The sequence below is a fragment of the Amborella trichopoda genome, chromosome 2 (assembly GCF_054954075.1).
Source record: "Amborella trichopoda isolate Santa Cruz 75 chromosome 2, AtrichopodaSantaCruz75HAP2 v2.0, whole genome shotgun sequence".
Classification (NCBI taxonomy): domain Eukaryota; kingdom Viridiplantae; phylum Streptophyta; class Magnoliopsida; order Amborellales; family Amborellaceae; genus Amborella; species Amborella trichopoda.
In genome coordinates, this window is record NC_142337.1 from 12534383 (window position 1) to 12560060 (window position 25678).

The 25678-nt window shown below is 38.7% G+C and overlaps 1 protein-coding gene across 3 annotated transcripts; it reads left to right on the plus strand.

The window, feature by feature from the left end:
- Window positions 1-24968, plus strand: LOC18448050 (chloroplastic group IIB intron splicing facilitator CRS2, chloroplastic). Of its 3 annotated transcripts, XM_006858127.4 has the most exons (9): window positions 1-152; window positions 6317-6517; window positions 6671-6755; window positions 7032-7099; window positions 16520-16570; window positions 16651-16724; window positions 20010-20068; window positions 21207-21283; window positions 24587-24968. In XM_006858127.4, exons 2-9 carry the CDS (start codon window positions 6326-6328, stop codon window positions 24701-24703), a joined length of 723 nt encoding a protein of 240 aa, XP_006858189.1. In that variant the 5' UTR covers window positions 1-152; window positions 6317-6325; the 3' UTR covers window positions 24704-24968. The 3 variants fall into 3 exon arrangements, with proteins under 3 accessions (XP_006858189.1, XP_011628462.1, XP_088714161.1); XM_011630160.3 differs by lacking the exon at window positions 16520-16570; XM_088858035.1 differs by lacking the exon at window positions 6671-6755.
- Window positions 24969-25678: the final 710 nt, after the last annotated feature.

The window sequence follows — 25678 nt, forward strand, 5'->3', positions numbered from 1 at the left end:
AAGAGCAACGCCTCAAGCTCTACAGTCAACTACAAAAACCAATCCAAATTACTGGGTATTCGGGTTTCTGGACCGATTTAGGGCACGCATAAACATTGATTCTGCAAATGATTAAAAGAGCAGAGAACCCATTTCTCTAGATTGATAGTAAGGTGCGTTTAAGCCAATCGTTTCCATGCATATGCACTGTTGGCTTATTGGGTTATTCAGTATTGAATCGGTTTATATTTCTCGGTTCTTTTTTTTGTCCCCTTTTTCAAATGTTTCCGTCTGTACTTCTCTTTTTGTTACATTATTACACAATAGAATTCTGTCAGTCTATTTTTTTTTTTCATTCTTTTTACATCGTTGAGCATGCGTAGTTTGATGTTATTTTTTCAAGTTCAATAGCATAGAGTTATCATGAAGTCACGATGCGTTTCATTGTATTGGTTTATGAGTAACCTCTTGTAAAAGAGCTTTGTATCCCATCTGCTTATTTCAGCTTCGAAATCAGTGAGGAACTTATTTCATGATATTTTTCCTTCTTTCTAGAAAGAAATTGGATTTGCTTTTCTTGGGTCAGATATTAATGTGTGATTAATTATATTTTAGTTCTTTCTTATTATTGCACTTTGTTCATTTTCCCCCACCCTGTTATCTAAATCTGATGATAGTGCTGTTACATTGGTTGTAATTCAGTATTTTGAGGTTGGGTCGAGCAAGTAATGGTTCATGCCCATTTTATATGAGCTCCAATAAGGTGTTATTACCATTCAACCTTTGAACATGGCAGCATATGTTGCCTTGACTACCAAGTGAGTTGGTAATGATTGTTATAACTTGTCAGTCGGATTCCATGTGGAAAGTGCTTTGACATCACAGTGAACCTTATTTGCTTTGATTGTGGTCGGGGAGTTGGAGGAGAAACGTCATGGTTGATTGGAGAAGAAATGGGTTGGAGAACGATCCAAGAAATGAGTGGGGGACACAGCCTTTGGGTCCATCTGATATCCAGCCCACATCATAATTTGGGCTCATTTGAAACATTTCCACTTCCAATTTATCCCTTGCACGGTTTGATTGTCTTGATTTGGATCCTTCCAATTTATCCCTTTGCCTCGTTTGATTGTCTGGATTTGGATCTTTCACACCACCAAATAATGCTCCAAAATGCTATCTTCAGAAAATCAAGTCAGACTTGATTTGCAGAAAATTTTCAAAGCTATTTGTTGGGCAATGGAACAAAGGAGACAGGGTGTGGAGCTCCCTTTTTGCATCTCTCTCTCACTCAAATTTTACCGCATGAACCAACTCTTCTATCCCTCTCTCTTCCGTGATCACTGAATCCCTTTCCATTTTGCCTTCTCTCCACACCCTCTCTTTGTAACCCGTTTCACCTTTTCCCTATCTCTCCCTAACTGCACAACCATCACAAGAAGCAAAGAAGAACAACAGGAAAGAAGTAAGAAGAAGTTTGATAAAAGGTATGCTCTTGTAGGTTTCAACTCTTTAAGTGTTAGATCTAAGGTTTGTTGATGGTAGAAGCCGGCAGTCGATAAGATAATCCATAAGTAGAGGTGCTGTTATTTCAACACTGGTTTTTGGGAAGTATCTAAAGAGGAATAGTAGAGGGTTGATTTGGTATTTCTTTTTGAGAATCTAGAGAGAGGAAGAGTTGTGGGGTTGGAATGGGAGATTAGATGAGATTCGGGTAATGTAAGGAGAGAAAATTTGAGCAGTTTTATGGGTAGTCTCTAGGGTAATGTAGTGAGAAAAATCATTGTTAGTATTATTAATTTAGAATCCTGATCTTCAAAGCTTTGGATGATGATGATGATCTTCAAAGCTGTGATTTATTTTTTTAATATCGTCACTAACAACTCATTGTCTCACGGTTTTCCTTCTTCAATTATTTATACCACATTTATTGTTGTTGTTAGTACTATTAGTTTAGACGTATCATCTTCAAAGCTAACATTTTTAGTTCTTTGCTTCAATCCCAGGCAAGCAACCAAAGGAAATGTGAGAATATGTATATATAACTATGGTTATTTTCTCTTTATTGTGATTTTAATTTTGGTAGCTGATTTCTTACCTTGTTCTTTAAAGGAAAGCCATAGATTGATAAAACTTATAAGCAAGAGTGAATCTATTTAGAGCCTATTGGTCTATGGTTCCCTATGTTGTTGTTAGTAAATAGAAAATTAAAATTTCTTTTCCATTATATTTCATTGATTTGATGTGCTATTTAGCCCAGGATTGTGTGAATTTCTATCTTTGTGCATTGCAAGATCGGGTGGGGCTGGTGGGGGCGCCTGGCCACGCAACCGAATGCTCTCTGGGCTCAAATATTGCGCAAAAAATACAAGATTCGGGATGATATTTGGGTACCAGAGAGCATTCAAAAATAGAGGGCGTCTGGAGTGTGGCTGTCTTTAGCTTCTTCCCTACCACAGTTAAGAAAGAACATTAGATTCCACGCTAGAGTTGGCACCAGAGTTCAATTCTTGACGGACCTCTGGCGTGGTACTTCACCATTGTGCAAGGCCTTCCCTACTCTCTTCTCCCTCTCCACTGACTGTAACTCCTCTATCGCTGAGGAATTGCCTCTTTTGGGTGGCAGAAGAACCTGGAGTCCTTCATTTCGTAGACACCTCTCAGAGGACGAGTGCACTCAGTTTCTACAACTACTGGGTACCCTATCCTCCCACTTCCTCCTCTCCTTCGGCAGTGATTCTTTGGTATGGAGCCTATCCCTTTCTGGCCTATTTCAGTAGCCTCTTTCTACAAAGCCCTCATTCAACCCCTAACCTTCCCCCTCAACCCCACTTCTATCTTGTCAAAAGTGTGGTCCACCATTGCCCCACCAAAGATCCAGTTCTTTAGTTGGATTGCCTGCTCTCATAGAGCCCTCACAGTCTACCAATTACAAAGAAGAGGTCTCTCCTTACCAAACAGATGTGCCCTATGTCTCTGTGAGGAGGAATCTAACCCCCACCAGTTCATTCTTTGTGACTTTTCCAGTAAACTCTGGTCACTTGTACTCCAGCTCTTCGACATCCAATGGGTTCCCCCACCCATGGTCAAAGCACTCATCACCCACAACTTCGCTTCTCAGTGGCCCTTGGCTGGGAAATATTATGGAAGGCCACGGTGGTTGCTACAATATGGTCTCTCTGGCTGGAAAGGAACAATAGGATTTTCAATGGTGCTCAGCTACAACAGCCAGCCCTCTTCCACAAGATAGTCTCATTAACCACCTTCTGGGCTTCTCAAACACAAATCCTTTTCAGGCATCCCTAGGAACACTTTCTTCCCTCAATGGCAAAACATACTTAAACATAGACCTCCTAAGGCCCCAAGAATTAGCAGTTGGTGACCCCACCAGAGGGCAGCATCTAGCTGAACTTTGATGGCTGCTCCTTAGGCAACCCTGGTCCCTCAGGCGCAAGGGGTGTTTTCAGAGACAGCTAGGGCAATGTCCTCTTTACTCTTTCGGCGCATCTAGGGACTTTTGACTCCCAATATGCATGGCTCTATTATTGGGATTGAGAATTTTAATTCCTCCTGGGGTTCTACACTGATAGTGGAAGGAGACTCTTCTAACACCATATCTTGGGCAAGAGGCTTGTCCCCCCCTCCATGGCCATTGTCCTCAATCTTTGATGAAATTTCCCATTTATGCAGGGTTACCAACGTCATATGGCAGCATACCTGGAGGATGTCTAACAATCTAGCAGATCTACTAGCGAAGGAAGGGGCTAGTTTGCATTCGGACTCCCAGGCTAGGTCCAACTCCTTTTTTGTTCAGGACCTCGGCCGTACTGACTCCTAGACTAGGTCCAACTTCTTTTTTGTTCAGGACCTCAGCCATACAGAATAACACCTCTCACATCGAGCAAGGCACAGCTCAGATTGTTTGTAAATCTCATTGTAAATCTTGTAACATGGGCGCTTCTTAGAAGCCTATACTGATAATGGAAGACTAATGTATTTTTACTGTTAGCCACCCAGGGAGGGTGTGCTTTCAGTCATACCTTTTCTAAACTTCTATAGAAATACAATATTAACAGTTCTCAAAAAAAAGATTGGGTGCGGCTGAACGTTTAGTATGGTTAAGGGGAGATAGTGGTGCTCTTTGAGGGAGGACTGGTCAGGTTGTACAATATATGCCTTAAGTTGTGAAATTCTAAAAATGTTGATAACTAAATTTTATATGTATTCTTCCTAACAAAATGATTGAAATAGAAATGGTAAAAGCAAATGGGAAAGCATAGTGATCCATATATGACTGTTCCATCACATAATGTTGTTGCTGATATTAACTAGCAATCAACATCAGTTACTGTTAATAGCACCTGTCGATTGAGAAGATAATTTATAGAGAGAGAAAGTCAAGGTGTTGATAGCACCTGCCAATCCACCTGTCACTTCATGGGGGTTCACATCTCCCAATTGTGAGTTCCTCAGCCGGAGTATCTTGAGCAGAGCGATTGCATGACCCATCTGCAGCCGATTCTTCAAAACAAATCTTCATATTGTCATATCTCCATATAGGGCCTTTTCTTAGTTTTCTTGCCCACTTGTGATTTTACACATTTACAGGTATAAACAGTAAAAGAGATGATAGAAATACAGACCCATGGAACACCTATTGGGGAAAAGTGTGAGACTCACCACACAGTAGTTGTTCTAGACATCCTCTTAAGCCATCACTATTTGCTAAGCATCATTCCACCCAAAGCCAGTAGCGCAACACAGTTGTCTTACATTGTAAAAGTCGGTCGTTAGAGTCCTCGACCTATTCCGTAGCCTACCCTTATCAAGTTCATCTCATTCTTTGCCTTCATTTCCCTTTCTTTATTTCTCCAAGCTATTGGGTTGAAAGACTCTCCCACTTTTTGTCTTGTCTTGACATCTATGATCATGAGATCAAGAAAAAAGTCATCTTGATTTGGAGTCCAGAAATAGTTTTTTTTTTTTTACTATTCTCAGTCTCTTTCGTAGAAGGTGCAGGTTCCGAATCCATACATGAAAGAGAACACATAAAACATTCTTGAAATCCACCAATTCAAAAATCATCCATTCAGAATAGAAGACCGAAAGAATGGGGTGAAAGTAGCAAGTACCACTAACCCAACGCATATACATTGTTAACTCTATTATGGACTGGCCATAGACACTGTTAACATTTTTAATCCATATAAACAATGTTAACAGTTAAGTATCACCATAAATATATAGACAATTTGTGGACATGCATGTGCCTGCTAAGAATTCTGAGGACTTTCCAGCTCTGAGTTATACAACAATTAAAAGGACATCAAGTATTTGGGACTCACCGGAAGGGGATGTTGTGAAGCTAAATTTTGATGGTAGCTTCCGTGTATCTCGGGATCAGCAGGAGCAGGTGGCTTATTTCTAAGTCAACTTGGCCAGGTACTGCTTTTCCGAACACTTGGAGTTTGAGATGCGACCCATGCAGAAACTTTGCCTTGTTGGCTAGTTTATAAAGCTTCAATCACAAATGTGGCGATTCTCTGATAGTTGGAGTTTCTGCCAACATTGTTGCATGTGCCAGCGAGGAGGCTACATGGCATTGAGGTTTGGTCAGGTGTTTTTGGAGATTTTTTCCTTGCCTTCCAAATATTTGAGTGATACATTTGGTGCGAAGCTAACAGCTAGGCAGATACCCTAGCAGAGAAGGAGCAAACGAGGACACTTTGAAGCCATCCGACCCTCAAATCAGGAAACCTCAGACCACATTTTTTAGAAAATACAGCCCAGCAAGCCGTTTCATTGATAAGCCATATACTTGCAAATTGAGGTTTTTGTATTATTGCCGTTTTTTGACATTTTTGTGGGATTGTTGTATTCTTATCCTCAATTTCTTGACACTCTTGTATGTTTCTTATTTTCATAGCAATAAAAAAAATGCTATCTATCAAAAAAAAAGGAAAAAAAAGAAAAGAAGAGAAAAGAAAAGCTAAATGATTTTAAGAATGTAATGCTGTTAACCAAATGTTTTTGAGAATGTAATACAAGTTAGCTTCCCTTTTTATTATTACTGATCATTTACTTGTTACAACCTTAGATCTAACACAAGCCTGACTAAGAAAGAAGACATAATGGTAGTAGTCATTTGCCCGGGGCTTGAAAAGAATATTGTAGTTGACCAAATGTGATATTGACAGGGCATGCTTTGAATGTTTTGTGGTTGCATCTTGCTTCATTTGCCTAGAATGAACAGTAAAAGATTAACTTCCGATATGAAATTGTAACACAATTTGCCCACTGTGTGAATTCTATTTATAAATGAACCTTTATGTTGCAGGTTCTGTACATGATGGCACATGCCATTTCTATTCCAGGGGCGTGCATTTCTTATCATAAATTTACTCAGAGGCGCCTGAGATCCAATACACGTATATCTGTTTCCTTAACTCATGCTGAAGAAGTTAAATTGGAATATACTCCGTGGTTATTTGTTGGGTTAGGAAACCCAGGGAACAAGTATCATGGGACCAGGCACAATGTATGTACTTCCTTTGACTACACATTTTGAACTGCTTTATGATGGTTTAATGAACTATGGTTCCCTTTTGTTTTTTTATTTTATTTTAACCCATTTTACACACCGGGTTGTTTGATCCTCCATTGATGCATTTGCAATGATCTTTCAAACCAGGTTGGCTTTGAAATGATTGATTGTATTGCTCAACAAGAAGGCATTTCCTTGAATACAATACAGTCAAAGGCTTTAATAGGAATAGGTACTCCTTAAGAGTTTTGTTCATAACAATATCAGCATGATAAATGCTTGTATTTTGTAGCAAATTTTATTCTATGATCCTGATGTTCTCTTTGCATAGGCATTCTAAAGTTTAGATACTGTCAGGGATTCTTATAGGTGAACATTAACCGTCGTACTCTTAAGAGTTTGAGATATTATTAACACTACCAACATTTATTTTCCCCTATATTACCCATTTGCTATTTATTTGATTAATGTTTTAGTTGTTACTTCGATATCATGCCAATTGGTGCAGGTTCAATCGGAGAGGTACCTGTGTTGTTGGCAAAGCCTCAAACCTATATGAATTTCAGTGGAGAATCAGTATGTACCTTTTCCTTGCTTTGGAAACATGGGTTTTCCGCCTTTTACTGATTGAAATATTGGTTTTCTTTATGTTTTGGTTGCATATGACTTGTTATTGCTGTGGAAGTCCTATTGGTGCGCATCATTTGTGATGCATTTTACAGCATTAGCTCATAGATGGAAACTATGTACACCTGTTCTTTGCAAAAAAAGAAATAGAAAACAAAACCCGTTTTATAAAGTTACATGACTGCCACTGATTTAGGAAACTTCAAGATGATATATGCTTTATAAAGTTACATGACTGCCCCTGATTTTAGGAAACTTCAAGATGATATATGCTCCCATAATGTTTCTTTTGGTAAGGACCATAGGCCGGTTTGGAAACCAATATGCATTTTTATCATGTGGTGTTAGTGGTGGACATATGAAATAAAATGTAACCCTTGCCAATGGGATGAAAACCAGTCTTTTCTCGTTTTACCACACACAAACGTTCAGCATTTTGAATGTCTTGTATTTTAAGAAGGCATTCAAAATGATGCTCTCAACCACATGCTTCAGTGTGTAAAACAAAATGAAACAAAGCAAAGTGAAAGGCTCAATTTGGTTGAGCGTGCATTTTTTCTACCATAGACTGTTATTGTAGCACATGCATCTAAGCGCAGCTCAGGATGTCCGTGCATTATGTCACCATGAACTGTTGTGCCAAAATTATAGTTACCAAATCGTGTACTGAGGTCGTTGTTTGGTTCGGAATTGCGATTCCGTGTTTCCCAAGATGAATGACAATTGTCAAAAGAAAAGAATCACGATTCCAAATTTCTAAAATTGCGTTGCAAATATTTTTTTGAATCCCAATTCCTGGAAGTGGGAATCTAGATACAATCTCACAAAATTTGCAATTCATAAGTGGACAAGACTAGGATTCAATGTATATGAGACCTTGATCCCAATTTTTAGGGACAATGAAATCAATGTTTTTTTGGAAGCCAGATCCACAATGTCAAACCCTAGGGTTCATAGATGCACTTAACTATGTTTCAATCGACATGGAGTTGAAGTTCTAATAACACGGAATCAAAGACATTGATCCGAATAATATGAGGGCCCTGGATAATCGTACTCAATATATGGAGTCCAGAATTCAAGGTTATAAATAATATAAAACTTTAATTCTTTTCTTGCATAAAACTTCCGACAGTGGACGATGTGAGTTAACACGGTCTGTATAGTTTAAAATTTTTCTTTCGCGATATGGGCTAAAACATTTACAAATGTTTATGAATTACTAGCAAAAGTCAAATAAATGAATGACACCTTTCAGAAACTTCTTTATTACATAACCAAAATTACATCAATTAAAATTGGGAATAAGAAATACAAGGAAGTATAAAACAAGATAGTGTGCCAAAAGATTACCTCTAATAGACTTTGTACATCACACACCGGGTCTCCTCCACCAATGGCGCACAAGATCTTGGTCTTTTAAGAATCTCACAATAATGAGAAGCTTGGCTAAACTCGCTACTTAGAACGTAAGGGCATGCACTTGGAAGATGAGGCCTCTCTTACTTCTCCAACTACACGGGGCGTGGCCCCCCTTCTTTGTTTGATTACCTTGGGGCGTTCCTCTCTATCCTTTCTAATTTTGAGAGTATAAGAGAGAGAGAGGAGTAGAGAGAGGGGGGTGACGTACCACCTATAAGGAGAGAGAAAGAGTTATAGGATTTGATGTGTCCAAGTGACCCCCCATTGACATGTATTTATAGAGGTGAGGTTAGGGTTAGGGTTTTAGGGTGTAGCCACCCTTATGGAGATTCGATCTAGACCGTTGATCATAGGTGAATTGTGGGGTGAGAGATCTTAACCCTACAATCCATAGATCAGCCATCATGATCTAATGGAAGGTGATAGAACATTACTTCTCAGCTTTCTTAACCTAATCCCATCAAAGATCGTGTAAAGGAAATATTCTATGTACTTCCTTTTAATTTAATCAATCTCTACACATTCTCCTTTTGAAATCAATTAACTTCTTTCATAAAACTTCCCATTTCGTTTCCAAATCAATTACATGGCTTATTGCACAAGCCACATAAAATAGAAAGGAATAAAATGTGGGGCATCTCAATTATGTAGACATAGTGGGCCCCACACCTCCATACACAATGGGCCTAATGTGGTGGACCCTAATTGTTGGGTTTTGTGGCCATTTAATGGCCTTATGAGGGCATATAATGAATTTCATGATAGTGGAATAATGAACTCTAGCCGGAGTATGGTCCAGAGTGGCTGAAATTGGCAATGTTGATGTCATGACTCAAACTAAGCTTGACGAGCTAGACCAAGTTGAGTTCTAAAACCCGATGATTCCTAGGCATATAGCGCAACCAAGAAGGATAGGTTAACCCTTGATGAGGCCAGACCGATGCCCAGGGTAGTTGGCCAAGGGACTTTGTGAGCTCTGCGTGTGATTGATGGGCCTAAAGGGACAAGAGCGAATATCCTCATCACACGGCATGTACATATGATAACCGTATTAGAAAGTGTACACCATTGAGGGTGTTACATGTACATGTGCTAAGAGATAGCTCCCATGCACCAATTGCAATGAGTGTGCACAAGTCTGTGTGATCAAAGCTTGTCCATTGAGGGAACTTATAGTCCATAGACTAGGATTGTGTTCTCATCACCTATTGGCTGGATTTGGTAGTCCAATTATGAACCCTTGTGATGGATTGTGGGTCATGAGAACTACTGGGTCAATTTGAGAAAGTGAGTGGGACATAGTCATTAGAAACGATGGAGTACCTTAATATTTTTGCATTTTTTTAACGAAGTTGGATCCGATTCCCATCAAATTAATTTAGAGATAATAAATTTTAAATGATTTTTAGAATATGAAAATAAAGTTTTAGAAGTCTCTAGATATTTTATTTCATCAAAATTAATTTTTAAATAAGCTTAAACTGTATTTTCAGGTATTTAACTTTTCAGAGAGAAAATAAAAATACTAATATTTTTTTAAAAATCATTTTATAAGTTTCAAAATAACTTAATTGTTATGGGGGTCCATAATACATAAGGGCCACCATATTTGGCCCAACTTGATAGGGGTGTGGGCTCGCTATACCACAATGGGTGGGACGCCTCACTTTTCTCACCTTCTAATTTTGTGGATTGTGCCATAAGTCAAGGAAATTGAATTGTAAGAAAAAAAAGAAGGTTTTGTGAAAAAGGGCTAGTTGATTTGAAAAAGGACATGAGTAGAGATTGATTGAAGATCAAAGGAAAGACTTGATATCTTTTCTCTACACATAATATTTGATGGAATTAGGTTAAGGAAGCTTAAGGATAAGGTTCTAGCACCTTCTATTAGATCATGATGGTTGATCTATAGATTGTATGGCTAATATTTCTCACCCCTCTGTTCGCTTTTGATGAATAGTCTAGATGAAATCTCATAAGGATGCTAAACCCTACCCCTAGCTTCACTTCTATATAAACATCTCATAGGGGGTCTTCAAATTACACTCTAGACTTGAGCTTTCCCTCTCTCTCTCGCTCTCCTCTCAAGGTGGCAGGCCACCCTCAACTCTTCTCTCTCTCTCATAGAACGAAGAAGGAAAAAAGGGGTGGCACGCCCCTAGGATTTAGAACATAGAAAGGGGGGCGTGCCCCACATAGATTGAGTAGAAGAAAATACTAGTTTTTTTGTCCATGCTCTCTGAAATTGAGTAATGGTTTTGGCAGTACTTCCCATTTGTTGAGATTCAAGAAAGACTTAGATCCCGTTCGTAATCAGAGGAGGAGACCTGATGTGGGGTGTGCAAAGTCCATTAGAGGTAGTCTTTTGGCACCTTTACCTGCTTCTTTTTTCTGGTTCCTAAATCTCATTTGATGTAATTTGATTATGTAATGAATAGTTGTGAAAGTGGTAGCAAGTGAGAATCTATTTTGTGTATTCATTTTACTTTATTTGAGTTTTAATTGTAATATTTGGACCTATGTAAGTGTTCTAGTTGGTAGCACAAGAAAATTTTAAACTATATAGACCATGCTAGTTCACTTCGTCCTCTTTCATTGGTATCAGAGCAAGGAGTTTTTGTTGCTACTATTTTATTTTCTTTGTTATTTTTATATCTTTGGGACAAGAAAGCATACTATAACTAGTTTCATTGCTGAAATTTCAAAGATGGAGAGATTCAATGGAACAACTATGTGCTTCATAGAAGCTCAAAATCGGCTATGTGCTCTATGAGGAAGGTTTGCATAATATCCTCATCAAGGCTCCACCAAGAGAAAATGCATCTCAAGGTACGAGGGATGCATATGCCAAATGGGAATGCAAAAATATGCTTGCTAGGCATATCGTACTCGTGGCTATGCACGACTCGTACACATGGGAGTGCGAGAGCATCCAGAACACAAAAGGGATACATGAACGGCTCGAGAAAGAATTTGCTGATCCATCACTTGTGAAAAAGACTCTTGCAATGAAGAAGTACAATGACTTGAAGTTGCCCGAAAGAGGAAAGATAGCCGATAACGTGCATGCTTTTAGAGCCTTGGTTCGTGAGTTGGAGGCAATCCACATGCGGCCCAATGAACCCATGCAAGTGCTACACCTTTTAAATACTCTCCTCGTCTCTTGGGACGTATTTGTGGCTTCTCTTGCTGCTAGAGAGACTGCTCCTAGGCTAGAGGAGCTAGTGACTTTGCTAAAGGCCGAGGAGGAGAGAAAGAATGCACATAATGCAGCCGCACCAAAAGATGTGGTGCACATGGTAAACTCTAAACCCTACTTCAAACCAAACAAAGGGAGAGGGAAATTCAATAATAAGAGCACAAATGAAGAAATAAAAAGGGGAGAGAGAGAGCAAGAAAATAATAAGGGTAAAAAAGAGAAGAGGCAATGTTTTGTGTGCAAGAAAGAATTGTGGGTTCAATAAAAACAATGCCAGAAATAGGGAATATGCTTGTGTTTTTTTTTAGGAGTATGCTAGCCAACCCCATGGAAACATCTTGGTGTTTTGACTCGGGGGCTACTGCCCATGTGTCAAACACCAACAATGGATAACGAAACTTTAAACCTATGGGGCTGGGTGAGCAAACACATCTTCATGGGAGGAAACCAAAAGATCGAAGTTCTGTGTATTGGGAATTATGTGCTAGAAATGAAGAATGGAAAGACTATGGTCCTAAAGCAAACACTTTATGCTCCTGATATGAGGAAGTGTTTGGTTTCGGTCTCTAAGTTGGCTAAGGCCGAGTATTCATAAGGTGACAATCAAGAACTTTGGTGAAACTGTTATGGCCGGTCTTCTCAAAGACGGCCTTTTTATTTTTGAAATGAAAGAAGAAGTTGCTTATGTCTCGTCTCCCTCTCATAAGAATGATGCTTATTTATGGCACGTGCCATTAGGGCACATAAGTTACAAAAGAATAGAAAGGTTAAGAAAAGATGGGCTTTTGGAAAATTACAAATGGGATTTATCCAAAGTGTGTGAATCATGCTTACAAGGAAAAATGATAAGGAAAACTTCCACCTCGGCACAAAGAGCTTCTAATGTTTTAGAAATTCATCAATAGCGATATATGCGGACCCATGAATGTGGCAACCAAGAGAGCCACAAAAGATAGTTTATCACATTCCTTAATGGCCACTCATGATATGGCATATTTACCTATTACACTCAAAATCTGAAGCCCTAGATTTATTTAAAGAGTACAAAACCGATGTAGAGAAACAAGCCAACCAAAAGATAAAAGTCTGAAGAACCGATGGGGGTGGAGAATACTCCTCACATCCCTTTAGAGACTTCTGTGTAGAGCATGAAATTATTCATCAATAAACCATGCCTTATACACCGGAACAAAACATAGTAGTTGAGAGACAGAATAGGACCTTGGTAGAAATGGTGAGAAGTATGATAGGGCATGCAAAGCTTTCCCTTGACTTTTGGGGAGAGGCAGTATAGCAGTGGGATGTATTCTCAACCGTGCACCCACTAAGACTGCCCCTCTTACTCCTCATGAAATATTCATTAGTCGTCCTCCGTCCCTTGAGCATTTAAGAGTGTGAGGTTGTTCTTCCCATATCCTTATCCCATAGCAAAATAGGACTAAACTTGACCCCAAGACTGTTAAGTGCATCTTCATTGGCAATCTAGACCAAGGTATGGGGTATCAATTCTACAGCCTTGAGAATGGGGCAGTAATAGAAAGTAAGGACGCCCACTTCTTTGAGGACAAGTTCCTTGAAGCAAAAACTGGTCACAAGCAGGCCAATCTCTATGAGATGGCCAATGACAAGGTTATCTCGAGAACCCGAACCACAACCCCTCAGGAGAAGTAACGTATTAGAAGACGACCCAAGTTCTTTACCTACCTAGGAGAATGCTATGAAAGAGTTGGGGATGAGCCTGATCATGAACCTACCGCATACCAAGAAGCTATTACCTATTCGGAAAAGAACCATTAGGTAGAAGCCATAAATAAAAAATACAAATTCATAACCCAAAATCATGTCAAGGAATTAGTGTTTCTACCTCAAAACCATATGGCTATTGGGTGCATTCCCTCTAGGTTGAGATGGTGGAGCCTCGGTGAGGATATCACACAAACCTTCCTTATAGAGCACACAGTCAATTTTTCTCTTTCATGAGGCATAATTTGTTCCATCGAATCTCTTGATCTTTAACATTTTTGCAATAAAACTTATTTATGTTATGTGTTCTTGTCCCAAAGGTTCATCAATAACAAAGAAAATTAAAATAGTGGAAACAAGATGCCCTTGCTCTGATACCAATGAAAGTGGACGATGTGAACGAGCATGATCTATATAGTTTAAAATTTTTCTTTCATGATACCGGCTAGAACACTTACGTATGTCCAAGAATTAATCAAAACTCAAATAAATGAGTGAAAACAAAATTTTGGATTCTCACTTGCTGCCAGCTTTCAAAAACTTTTTTATTACATAACAAAAATTACATCAATTGAAATTGGGAACAAGAAACGCAAGAAAGCATAAAACAAGATAGTGTGCCAAAAGATTACCTCTAATAGACTTTGTACACCCCACACCATGTCTCCTTCACCAATGTCGCATGGGATCTTGGACTTTTAAGAATCCACAATAATGGGAAGCTTGACTAAACCCTCTACTTAGAACTTCAGAGTAGGTACTTGGAAGATGGGTTCTCTCTTACTTCTCCAACTATGTGGGGCATGCCCCCTTTCTTTGTTTGATTACCTAGGGGCGTGTCTCTCTATCCTTTTTAACTTTGAGAGTATGAGAGAGAGAGAGAGAGAGACAGAGGAGTAGAGAGAAGGGGATGACATACCACCTATGAGGGAGAGAGAGAGAGAACTCTAAGATATGATGTGCCTAAGTGACCCTCCAATGAGATGTATTTATAAAGGTGAGGCTAGGGTTATGGTGTAGCCATCCTTATGAAGATTCGATCTACACCGTTGATCATAGGTAGCCTGTGGGGTGAGAGATCTTAGCCCTACAATGCATAGATCAGCCATCATAATCTAATGGAAGGTGTTAGAACCTTATTCTTCAGCTTTCTTAACTTAATTCCATCAAATATTTTGTGTAGAGAAAATATTCCATATATTACCTTTTAATTTCAATCAATTTCTATACATTCCCCTTTTAAAATCAATTAATCTCTTTCATAAAACTTTCCATTTCATTTCCAAATCAATTGTATGGGTTATTCCACAAGCCACATAAAATAAAGAGGAAGAAAATATGGGGCATCCCACTTATGGAGACATAGTGGGCCCCACACTCCCATCCAAAATGGGTCTAATGTGGTGGGCCCTAATGAATTTTGGGCCCCCACAATATAAAATAACTTTCAAGAAATAAATTGATTTTTAGAAATACCTAAGTATTTTTTATCTATATTTAAATACCTGAAAATTCAGTTTTAGCTAATTTAAAATTAATTTTGATAAAATAAAATATTCAGAGACTTTTATTTTTTTAATATTCTAAAAATCATTTAAAACAAAATTTTATTATTTTAAATTAATTTGATGGGAATCGGATGTAACTTCGTTAAGGAAAATGCAAAAATACTGAGGCACTCCATCTCTATCGGTAATTATGTCCCAAACTTACATTTTCAAACTATCCTAGTAGTTCTCATGACCCACAATCTATCACAGGAGTTCATGATTGGACTACTAAAGCCAACCAATAGGTGATGAGAACATAATCGTAGTCTATGGACTCCTAGGGACAAGCCTAGGTCACACAAAATTTTGCACCCTCATCCCAATTGGTGCATGGGGGTTATCTCTCGCACATCTACTTGTAACACCTTCAATGGTGTATTCTTCCGAATACAACTATCATATATACATGCCATGTGATGGTCATGATGAGGTACCAATCATACACAAGGGTCACTAAGTCCCTTGGCCAACTACCTTGGGCATCTCCCCGACATCAAAGGCTAACCCTGCAAACTCATCTCAGTTGTGCTATATGCCCAAGTCTCATAGGGTCTTAGAACTCAACTCAGCCTAGCTCTTCAAGCCTAGTTTGAGTTTTGGTATCAATATTGTCAATTTCGGTCCCTCTGGACCATACTCCCATTGGAGTTGTCATTCCACTATTTTAAAATTTCATTATATGCTCTCGTAAGGCCTTTAAATGGCCACCCAATCCAAACAATCACGAGCGGATTGGTGCATGATTCCTAAAAAGGTAGGAACCTCGATTCCAAATTGATGGGACAGCGGTGCCAACAATAAAGAAGTCATGATTCCTATTTTATTGGATTGCGCTTCTGGATGACATTGATCGGAGTTGACTGATGTGCTATTCCAAAAAGCCAAGAAACTCTATTCCAAGTTGATGGGATTTCAATTCCAACAAGATAGGACACACGATTCCTATTTTATTGGATCATGATTCCAATATAGTGGGAATCAGGCAACATGTGATTTGTATTGTATAGACGACGATTCCAACTGTAGGTATCTTTTGATACCTGTGATTCCGTAATTCTGATTCTTGAAAAGATTTGGAATCACGGGCCTATCTAACAACTATAGCCAACATCTTACCATCTAGGCCCCATAATTTCTTCTAGAGTATTGTTTTTTACACTGGAAGTAGCCCAACATAAATGGTTCAATCTCATTTCAATTTTCTTGGGCACACACTAAATGCAAAGGCATCTTTTCTTGCTTCTGATGCTTACGCAATTGGGTTGTACATGTTTTTGTCTTTTTAGTTATTATTATCATTAAGTTGGAATCCGAATCTCTACTTTGAGATGTGATGCTAATCATATATTTATTAGTTAATCTTTATTATTGATGAGATCACTGTGATTTACAAATTGGCATTTTTGGATTGCAACTAACACTTTATCACCTCGTCATATAATTTGATTGTTATAGGTAGGACCTCTTGCTGTCTACTATCAAGTACCTCTGCGACATATCTTACTAGTATGTTATCCATGTTCATGGTTAATTTCATATTTATTTCTTCTTACATTTGATGATACTCTTTTTGGAATGTCCTCCAGATTTATGATGAGATGAGTTTACCAAATGGTGTTTTGAGGCTTCAAGCTAAAGGAGGGCATGGGTATCATAATGGGTAAGAACCTATTGGCCTCTTCTTGTGGACACACTGCATTTTACAAGCTTTTTGTTTTGTACCTGACAATCAATTCATTTAAGTTTTTGTAGTACTCACTACTGCTATCTCTGTAAGTATCAAAGGAAAGAACTGATTAACAATTAAGAAGTCTGTGTTGTTTATGTTGATCTTTGATGCCGGTAAATATGGAAAGCTATTTCAAAAAGTGCTGAATCGAGTTTCACCAATTGTGGAATCGTGAATCATGAAGTATTGGCAACGAGTTTCTATTAGTGTTGGACTCGAGGTTCCTAAAATAAGGAATCAAAATTCTAGACTTCACAGAAACGGGTTCCATGAAGATTCCTAGTCAGAATCACCGAATTGGGGTTCTGAATCAGAATCGCGACCTTCGGTGAGAGATTTGGGTAACTATGGACTTGTCTATTGGAGTATTGCACTTGCTCTCCCTTTGCTTGACATTCTTGTCCTTAGCACTCTTCATTTCCTCTTTCTTGAGAGGTTTGTTGACCTTAGCCGTGCCCTTGGGTTTGCCTGACTTGGTAAACATGGTGAGCTCTCTATCACTAGCAGAGCGGCACTCACCTCCAACTCTAGATGATCAGATGGATGAGACAATGTCTTAAAATCTTCACCATGCATCATAATTATCTCCATTTTCTCCCAGGACTGAGGAAGTGATCTGAGCATAACCAAAATCTGTTGTGCATCACTTTGCATGTTGTGTGCTGCATGTATGTCACATAATTTGTGACGTTTTTCTCAATTGCTTCGTCATGGAGACATTTGATGGCATTTTAGACATCTCAAATGCCAGTGTGAGTGCGCACAACCTGGTGGTTAAGGTGCTAGCAATTTGGAGCTCCAACCCATGCCACCTCCCAGGATGTTGAATAAATCTCCAAAGTGCCCAATCAATCCTTTCGCGTGCTGCTCAACATAGTGAAGTGTGCGCAATAATCTGTTTTGAACCATTCTTGATAACATTCCATTCACAATGCCCCTGGGTTGTGTTCCCTTCCTCAGTGAGAATCATGCTAATGGTTAGGTGTTCGAGTACACCCTGCTTATCCCACATGTACCAATTTTAGAATGCCACATGTCATAATTCTTCCCGTCAAAATTCTCCCCTCGAATGTCACGATTACATTCTTTAACATCGTTACATTGGATGATTTAGTTTGTTTATACATGATTATCCAATCACATAAAATATTAGCTAATCTTGTACTCTCTTCTGTCTTTAAGGATAAACATAATCAAATGGTCTCGAATTAAAAATCTTGCACAACCTTATTGGTCATTGCTAGTAATCATTGTCAAGTAAGATTTTAGAGGCTCGACTCCCTAACCCTCATCATCAAGTGTGTATTTGCATCCCTGATACAAATCCCACTATTAGGTGCAATTTAATGACGGTCACTACCTAGAGCGGCTCCCAAAATCAGATTGGCTGATCATGGCAGGTCCATACGTCATATAAAGGGTGTCGTGAATGCGCTTCCAAAGCATTTGTGGCTGACATTGGGGCCAGCAAGTGGGACCTTGCTGGTTGCGATCTACTTCTTAGCTACCATAAAAACATATATCATATGTCTGATTCTGACAACCCGGATGCAAAGTTATACCCATTTGAAAAATGGGTCTAAAAATGTACCTTCTGAGCCGCACTCAATAGCTGTGAGGCCATGGTAATTAACAGTGACCATGCCAACCCATATGTACGGCTGTCGGTTGAAGCCATACCAATGCAGCCTAGGTTTTCCGGTGTGGTTGCATTCATGCCGCCTCGAGGTCGTACATGTTGGCTACACCCTATGTGAGGCCGTACTAAAAGGTTAGATTTTGTGGCTTCGGCCTCACACATGAGGCCACACAAGTGGGGGTGTAGCTGCTGTTGCACATGTTATGATGTGGTTGCGCATCAGGCACTCGCATATGTACTTGACCCACGCATATGGGATTTGTTCTCGAGTGCTAGACCAACACAGATCCTGTGCACTTGTGGGTCCACTAGACCACAACAGGTTCACCATAAGGGACCTTGCAGTCTAGAATGCAAGTACATGCACCTAGCACCAGTCCACCTCACTCTAGTGGACCGTAGGACCACAGCGGGATCACCACGAGGGACCACACAATCTAGAGTTCATGGACGACACTCAGTTTGTGCATAACGAGGATCCAACGATGCTCAAATGTACTACATGGCGCTTAGTGTAAGACCAATGAGGGTCTAGCAAGTGCCCAGTGTGCCAACAGTTATTTCGCACTCCCTCAAGTCACTTTTTTGTGTCTAGCGAGTGCCTAGCGTGCCAAGAGGTTTTCACACGCACCCAACACATGCGGTTGTGCCCCATGCTGCCCTTACGCCTGCTTCATGTAACTCGTGGCGCTGTCTGTTTTCATATAGGATTACATGAGGAGCTAATTGAGGAGGAAAAGGTACAAACCATGCGATGAGCAAAACACAACAATCAGACCTAAGAGGCAGAAACCTCTATCAAGATGATTTGATACCAGTGTTAGACACCATGCGTGCCCCAACACAGTGGAAACAACAACAAAATATGCATGCACAATATCCAATCTCCATTTTTGGATGGGGTTATATACACTTTGAAGGATACAATTTCCCTTTCCGTGCTAATTGCTAACTTTTGCATGTCGAGAGTTCGACACTGCCGCTCTAAGTTTCCATCTTTTGATTACTAGAACTCCAAAGGTTGTCCATAGTGCAAATCCCAAGCCTTGATGGATGCCCGCATGTTTTTGGTTTCGCTGAAAGAGGGATGTTTTAACTAGGGTTCTTGAAAGTGAGAGGATCGAGGGGATGTGGGTCTATGGGCACCCTTTAGAGGGAGAAAAATAAAAAAGGCTTTTGGAGGTATGTGCAACTCTCTCTCTTTGCAACCCCGTTGCATAGAGGACCCCACTCCCTTGATTCCCTCCCCATGTGGTTATCCAAATCTAGTTGGAATTTAACCCAATTAACCACATGGAGTTACTTTTCTCTAGATTGATAAGTTTTCAGCCAACCATCTATCCCAAAAGATTATCTTTTCTCCACCCATAACAAATGATGCAATTCCATGGAGGTCCACCCACCCACAATGGGCGGACCATCTAGATCCAACATTAGTAATTGTTGTAATCAACACTCTTGTCATTGTGTCTTTTTTCTCTCTCTCTCTCTCTCTCAGTTATTGAATTCGATTCTTTTTGCATACTTCTTTGTGATCATTCTTTCTTTTGCTTCAACTAATTGTTTTCTTCTTTCAGGATGAAGAGTGTTATGGATCAGCTTGATAATTCCCGTGAATTTCCTCGGTTGAGCATAGGTTAAGCATAAATTTCATACATCATAGATTGAGCTATTAATTATTTTTTCTATTTTCCCATTCAATTTTCTGGGTTAGTTACTATTTATATAAGGTGTCAACCTTATAATATAGAAGTAAGGTGCACCTGAAAAATCCAACAGGAAGGTTGTTCTGATGTCAAAAAACCATACAATTGATCATCTCGACCTTGATATGTGTGTGTGTGTGCATGTATGTGTGTGTGTGTATATATATATATATATATATATATATTATATGAAAAAGTCTTCCCAACGCTTATAGGCGAATATGAACAGTGATTTCGCCTACCCTCATCACCGTCGAAAGTTCATCGCACGGTCACGATTGTCCATTAGTGTTTCATTTTTCATTTTTTTCTTCTACAAATCAGAATGATCTAAAATTTGGAGCGTGTGTACATCTTAGTGAGGCACATCTAATAAAAATATAAAAAAATAATTCGCAAAAAAAAATTGACCAAAACACCCATGAAACTTTTTGGGGGTATTTTGGTCAATTTATTTCATTTAAAATATTTTTTTGATATTTTTCATAGATTCGTTTATTTTTTATGAACGCACGCTCCAAATTTAAAATCATTCCGATTTGTAGAAAAAAAAATGAAAAATGAAACACTACCGGACAATGTGACCATGCGATGAACTTTGGACGGTGATGACGGTAGGCGAAATCACTGTTCATTTTTGCCTATAGATGTTTTGTAGTATCTTATATATATATATATATATATATATATATATATATCTTGTAACACATTATCTGGATAAGTGTTTCTAGATCATCTCGATCTACACACATCATGCGATGAACTTTGGACGGTGATGAGGGTAGGCGAAATCACTGTTCATTTTCGCCTATAGGCGTTTTGTAGTATCTTCTATATATATATATATATATATATAACACATTATCTAGATAAGTGTTTCTAGATCATCTCGATCTACACACCATTTTTGAAGTTCTGTTGCTGGTACTGTGTATTTTAGCCAGTCAAAGGTGCGCCTTATTTTGATTGTTTAAGGTTGACGCCTTATACCAACCACACTCTTCTAAGAAGCAATTTTATGGGTTTATTGTTGAATAGCGGAGATGTTGTTTTCCATGGCTTTCTCAGGCATTGGGAATCATCCAGGCACCATGGACATGAGAGCTTATTTGTTGCAGAAGTTCAGTGCAGAGGAGCGTGAACAGGTACATAAGCTCAAATTTATGTATGCCTAATGTGGAGTGGTTTTATATGGACAGTTCTGAATTTTTATTCCTTGAAATCAATGATTTAAGATTCAGAAGACACGTTTGCTTTTGGAAGATCTGAATTAGCCCTTCAGATACTAATATCCTTGTTAACATGCTCTCACTCTCCCCTTCTCCCTCTTTGGGGCCCCGACGAAGTCGTTTGGACTCTTACCTCTTCGGGACTCTTTTCGGTTGCGTCCTTTTTACCTCTCCCTCACCTAGCCTCAGATCCCCAGTGCAGGTTCGTCCACTACGGCTAGAGCTTGGCTCCCCTTCGTCCCTCCAAAAGTGCAGGTCCTCAACTGGATCCTAGCTTCTGAGAGAGCTTTCACAGTTGTCCTCCTTCAGATGAGGGGAATGCAGATTCCTAACTGCTGCATTATGTGCTTGGAGGAAGAGGAGACCAATGCCCATCTCTTTCTCCATTGCAAACTTGGCCTCCACCCTTTGGGCTGCCTTCAACTTTTTCATTAGCAGTGGGTGACCCCACCCACAGTTGCACATCTTTTTTGTTCTCACTCCCTTCCCTAGGTCAAAGCGGGTATCATTCGTCTCACTTCTCCCCTCCCTAGGTCAAAGGGGGTATCATTTTTTGGAGACAGCCTCTGTGGCTGCAACCTTCTTTGTATCATTTGGCATGAAAGAAACAATGAAATATTCTGCAGCCAAAGGTCCAACCCGGTAGCAATGATTGAGAAGGCCAAATGCCTCATCGTCTTTTGGGCCATTCACAACAAACACTTTAGCCACTTATCCCTGTCTGACTTCCACCTAAATTGGTGCACTTTGTTGAACCCGAGATTGCTTTGAATCTCTCGGGCTTCCCTGTGGAGACCCCCAAACACCGGTTAGATTAAGCCAGTTAGATTAAGCTTAACTTTGATGACTGCTCCTTGGGAAACCCAGAGCCTGCAGCCATTGGGGGTTATTTCGAGACAAAGACGGAGTCATCCTGCTCTCCTTTTCTTTTCCCTTCTCATCGGGTTTTCTGACTCCACCACCTCGGAAGCCTAGGCACTCTGGGAAGGCCTTAGGAATTTTGATCCATCTTGGGGCCATACTATTGTGGAAGGTGATTCCAAGAGTGTGTTGGGTTGGGCCTCAGGTAGGACACCATGGACCTAGAGACTTGATGGTGTTTTTGATGAGATTTTACAACCTAGCAGGTCGACTCAAATTTCGTGGAGTCACACCTGGAGAGAGAGCCAATTTTGAGGTTGACACCCTTGCCAAGGAAGGGGCCTCCCAGTCCGCTGTTAACCTGAGCACAATGCCGGGAAGTCCCTTAACACCTTTTTGAGCACCATATAGCATTTTTTTGACACTTCTTTTTTGTACAGGGCACCTGTCTGTGGGCTGCCTCTATAATTTTACTTCCCTCTTGTAACCTTTTACTACTTTAATACAAATGTTAACACATTAAAAAAAAAACATGCTCTCTCTAGATATATAAAATGATGGGGAGGAACAAGGCTTCATCTCTCCACCTGGTGGGTGGATAAATGACTGAAATGCCCCTTATCTTGACAATCTTTGTTTAAGCAGCCCTCTGCACCTAGTTTTAATTTTTAAGGCGTCCTCTTTAGAAATGCCATTTTCTCTCGACTGATTGCGTAGAGGCAAAACTGACTTGAGGCACACCTTATATACCCCCTCGCAGTATAGCAACTGCCACTGAATCTCCCTTATGTATAGAAATGAATATCGTGCCGCTATAGTTTTTGCTTTTATGTTTTCTTAGCTTGCCATTTTTGTAAGTGATACTTTTGTCCCTGAAAATTGAACTTTTATAGACAAAGCTCTACTGATTACATATTTGTATGTCTTCCTAAGATAATCACCATAATTATTGTAATCTCTCTTTTCGATTAAAACTGACAAATGGTTGCCTGAAGTTGTTTATGTTGAGCAACCTACAATGTGGAAGTTGATAAAACTTGGGACTAGTCTTTATGAATTTCATGGCGTAATTTTTGTAGGGCCTCTCAAAATTTAATATTTATGATATATATATATATATATATATATATATATGGAAAAAGTTTTTATAGAGCCGAGGCTAGCCCACCTCAAAATTTTTATTAGAAGAGGTTGTTTTAATGCCCAAATATCCTCAAATTTATCATCTCAGCATCAAGGTGTGCAAAGGCATGAGAAAAATATGGATTTCAAGTTTTAGAAATAATGCATCTTGGAACGCATTTTTGGACCGTTAATTTTCAAGAGTATCAAGTTTTCATAGATCTGCTTGATCTACACTATTTTTTAAGCTTTAAATTTTGTAATTGAAGATGAAAATATACTTTAAGGCCATCGCAAAGATTTCCAGTATGAAACTACATTTCTCGACACTATTTGAAGGTGCGCTTTATTTTGATTGTTTAGAGCTTTGGGCTCTATACAAACTGCACCCTCTCTCTCTTTCTCTCTATATATATATATATATGAGTAATGATCCTATAAGACCTTCCACTCATGTGTGTAGGACCCCAATGGATCACCATTAAAGTTAGCATGGATCTCTAAAAAAGTTATCTATATATCCGTGTCAAATTTAATGGTGATCTTTTGGGGTCCTACACTCATGGGTGGGAGAGGGTCTTATAAGATTATTTCTCATATATATATATATATATGGATATTCTAAACTTCACAACCCTTCAAATTACAAAAGTTCAAGATAGAGAGAGTTGTGAAAGGGTGGATTTATTAATTTTGTTGTCTATTTTTTTAAAAAAGTTACTTTTGTGGGGAAAGTTTGTAAATATTATTTTTGTCATCTCCATAAGGGGTAAAATTAAAATTTTAACCAAAAGACAAGAGCACTCTACAAATAAAGTTCGAGGACACTAATTTCCAAAATGCCATTATACTTTTGTGAAAATTTTAAATTTGCTCTTGCTTAACGGTAAAGTTACTTATTTAAATAATTTTTTAATAAAAAAATGATGATTGTTTTGATAAATACATCCATCACAACTCCTTCTAACTTGGACCTTTGTATTTTGAGGGGTTGTTAACTCTAGACAAACCCATATATATATATATATATATATATATATATATATATAAAAGGTTATGTTATGGTGCTCGTAAAGTAATTTATAATTGTAGTCAATAAATTTTTGAACACTTGTAAAGATAGAGAGAGAGGGGGTAGGGAATCTTGAGTTTTCCTTTGAAGTGAGATTCTTCTCTTAGTATTTGAGCGTTGGTGTTGCTGTTGATGGTTACTGAGATTTTATGTACTTGGGGTAGATAAATGCTGCTCTAAAGCAAGGCGTGGAAGGGGTGAGATCTTTAGTTTTCAAAGGCTTTGATGACAGCATCAATCGATTTAACCTTCGCCAGAAGTACAAGTACCACAAGGTGTGATGAAGATTTTCTAAGAGATGTGAAACTGCTCAGTTGGATTGTAATTTATGTCATTGTAATCTATTCTTCTTTATTCTTGATCATCATTTATTTTTTGGAAATGTTGAGTACTTTCTTTGGACCATGAGTTACTGATGTGCCAAGCCTTTCCGAAATCAAGGCCTACGATCGTATTTGTCCCCAGTGAATGCATGTTTGTGGGTATGGAACCCCGAAAATGATGCTGATTTTGGAAAGTAACGTGAATGCTACAATAATTTCTGAACGTTTTTTCTCTCTCTCTCTCTATATATATATATATATATATGTAAACCAATGCTTGAAAGCCCTAATTGGTGATCCGGGTTGGCTGGATTTGGCCTTAAAAAAAAATTAAAAAAATCACTGAAAAGTCATTATAAATGATGCGTAAAAAATACGTGAATATTGAGATGTTTCTTGTTGGAATATCGGTTGACTATTGAATATTTTAGGGTTTTCGAACTCTAAAATTTTGATTGAAGATAACTTCCTCTTTGAAAAATTGGATTTGGCAATTGAAATGGCTCTGAACAATGGCCGCCAGGTATGTATCTTTCCTTGTGTAGACGCTCGAGCCGAAGGCATAGAAGGGAGAGAGAGAGATCCAAATGCTCATAATAACAGCACAATATTGGTTTTAATTTAAATATGGATGTATTATCAAAGTTCTTATTTAACTACTGAGTTACTAAAATTATGTTTCTGATTATTTATATTGTAAATTTTATTTCTTGGATTTATTTCCAACCAATCATTTTCTACTTTTTGACATGAGTACCTATTTTATGGTGGAAAATTGATCTCATTATTTACATTTTAGTAGGAGTTGCTGTATTTAACTTATAATATATAAATTTTTAAAACACTTTTTAGTTTCAATTTTTTATTTTTCATTTTGATTTGTTTTATTTAGAATAAAATATATAATGCAAGAGGTAGTATTTATTAAATTGA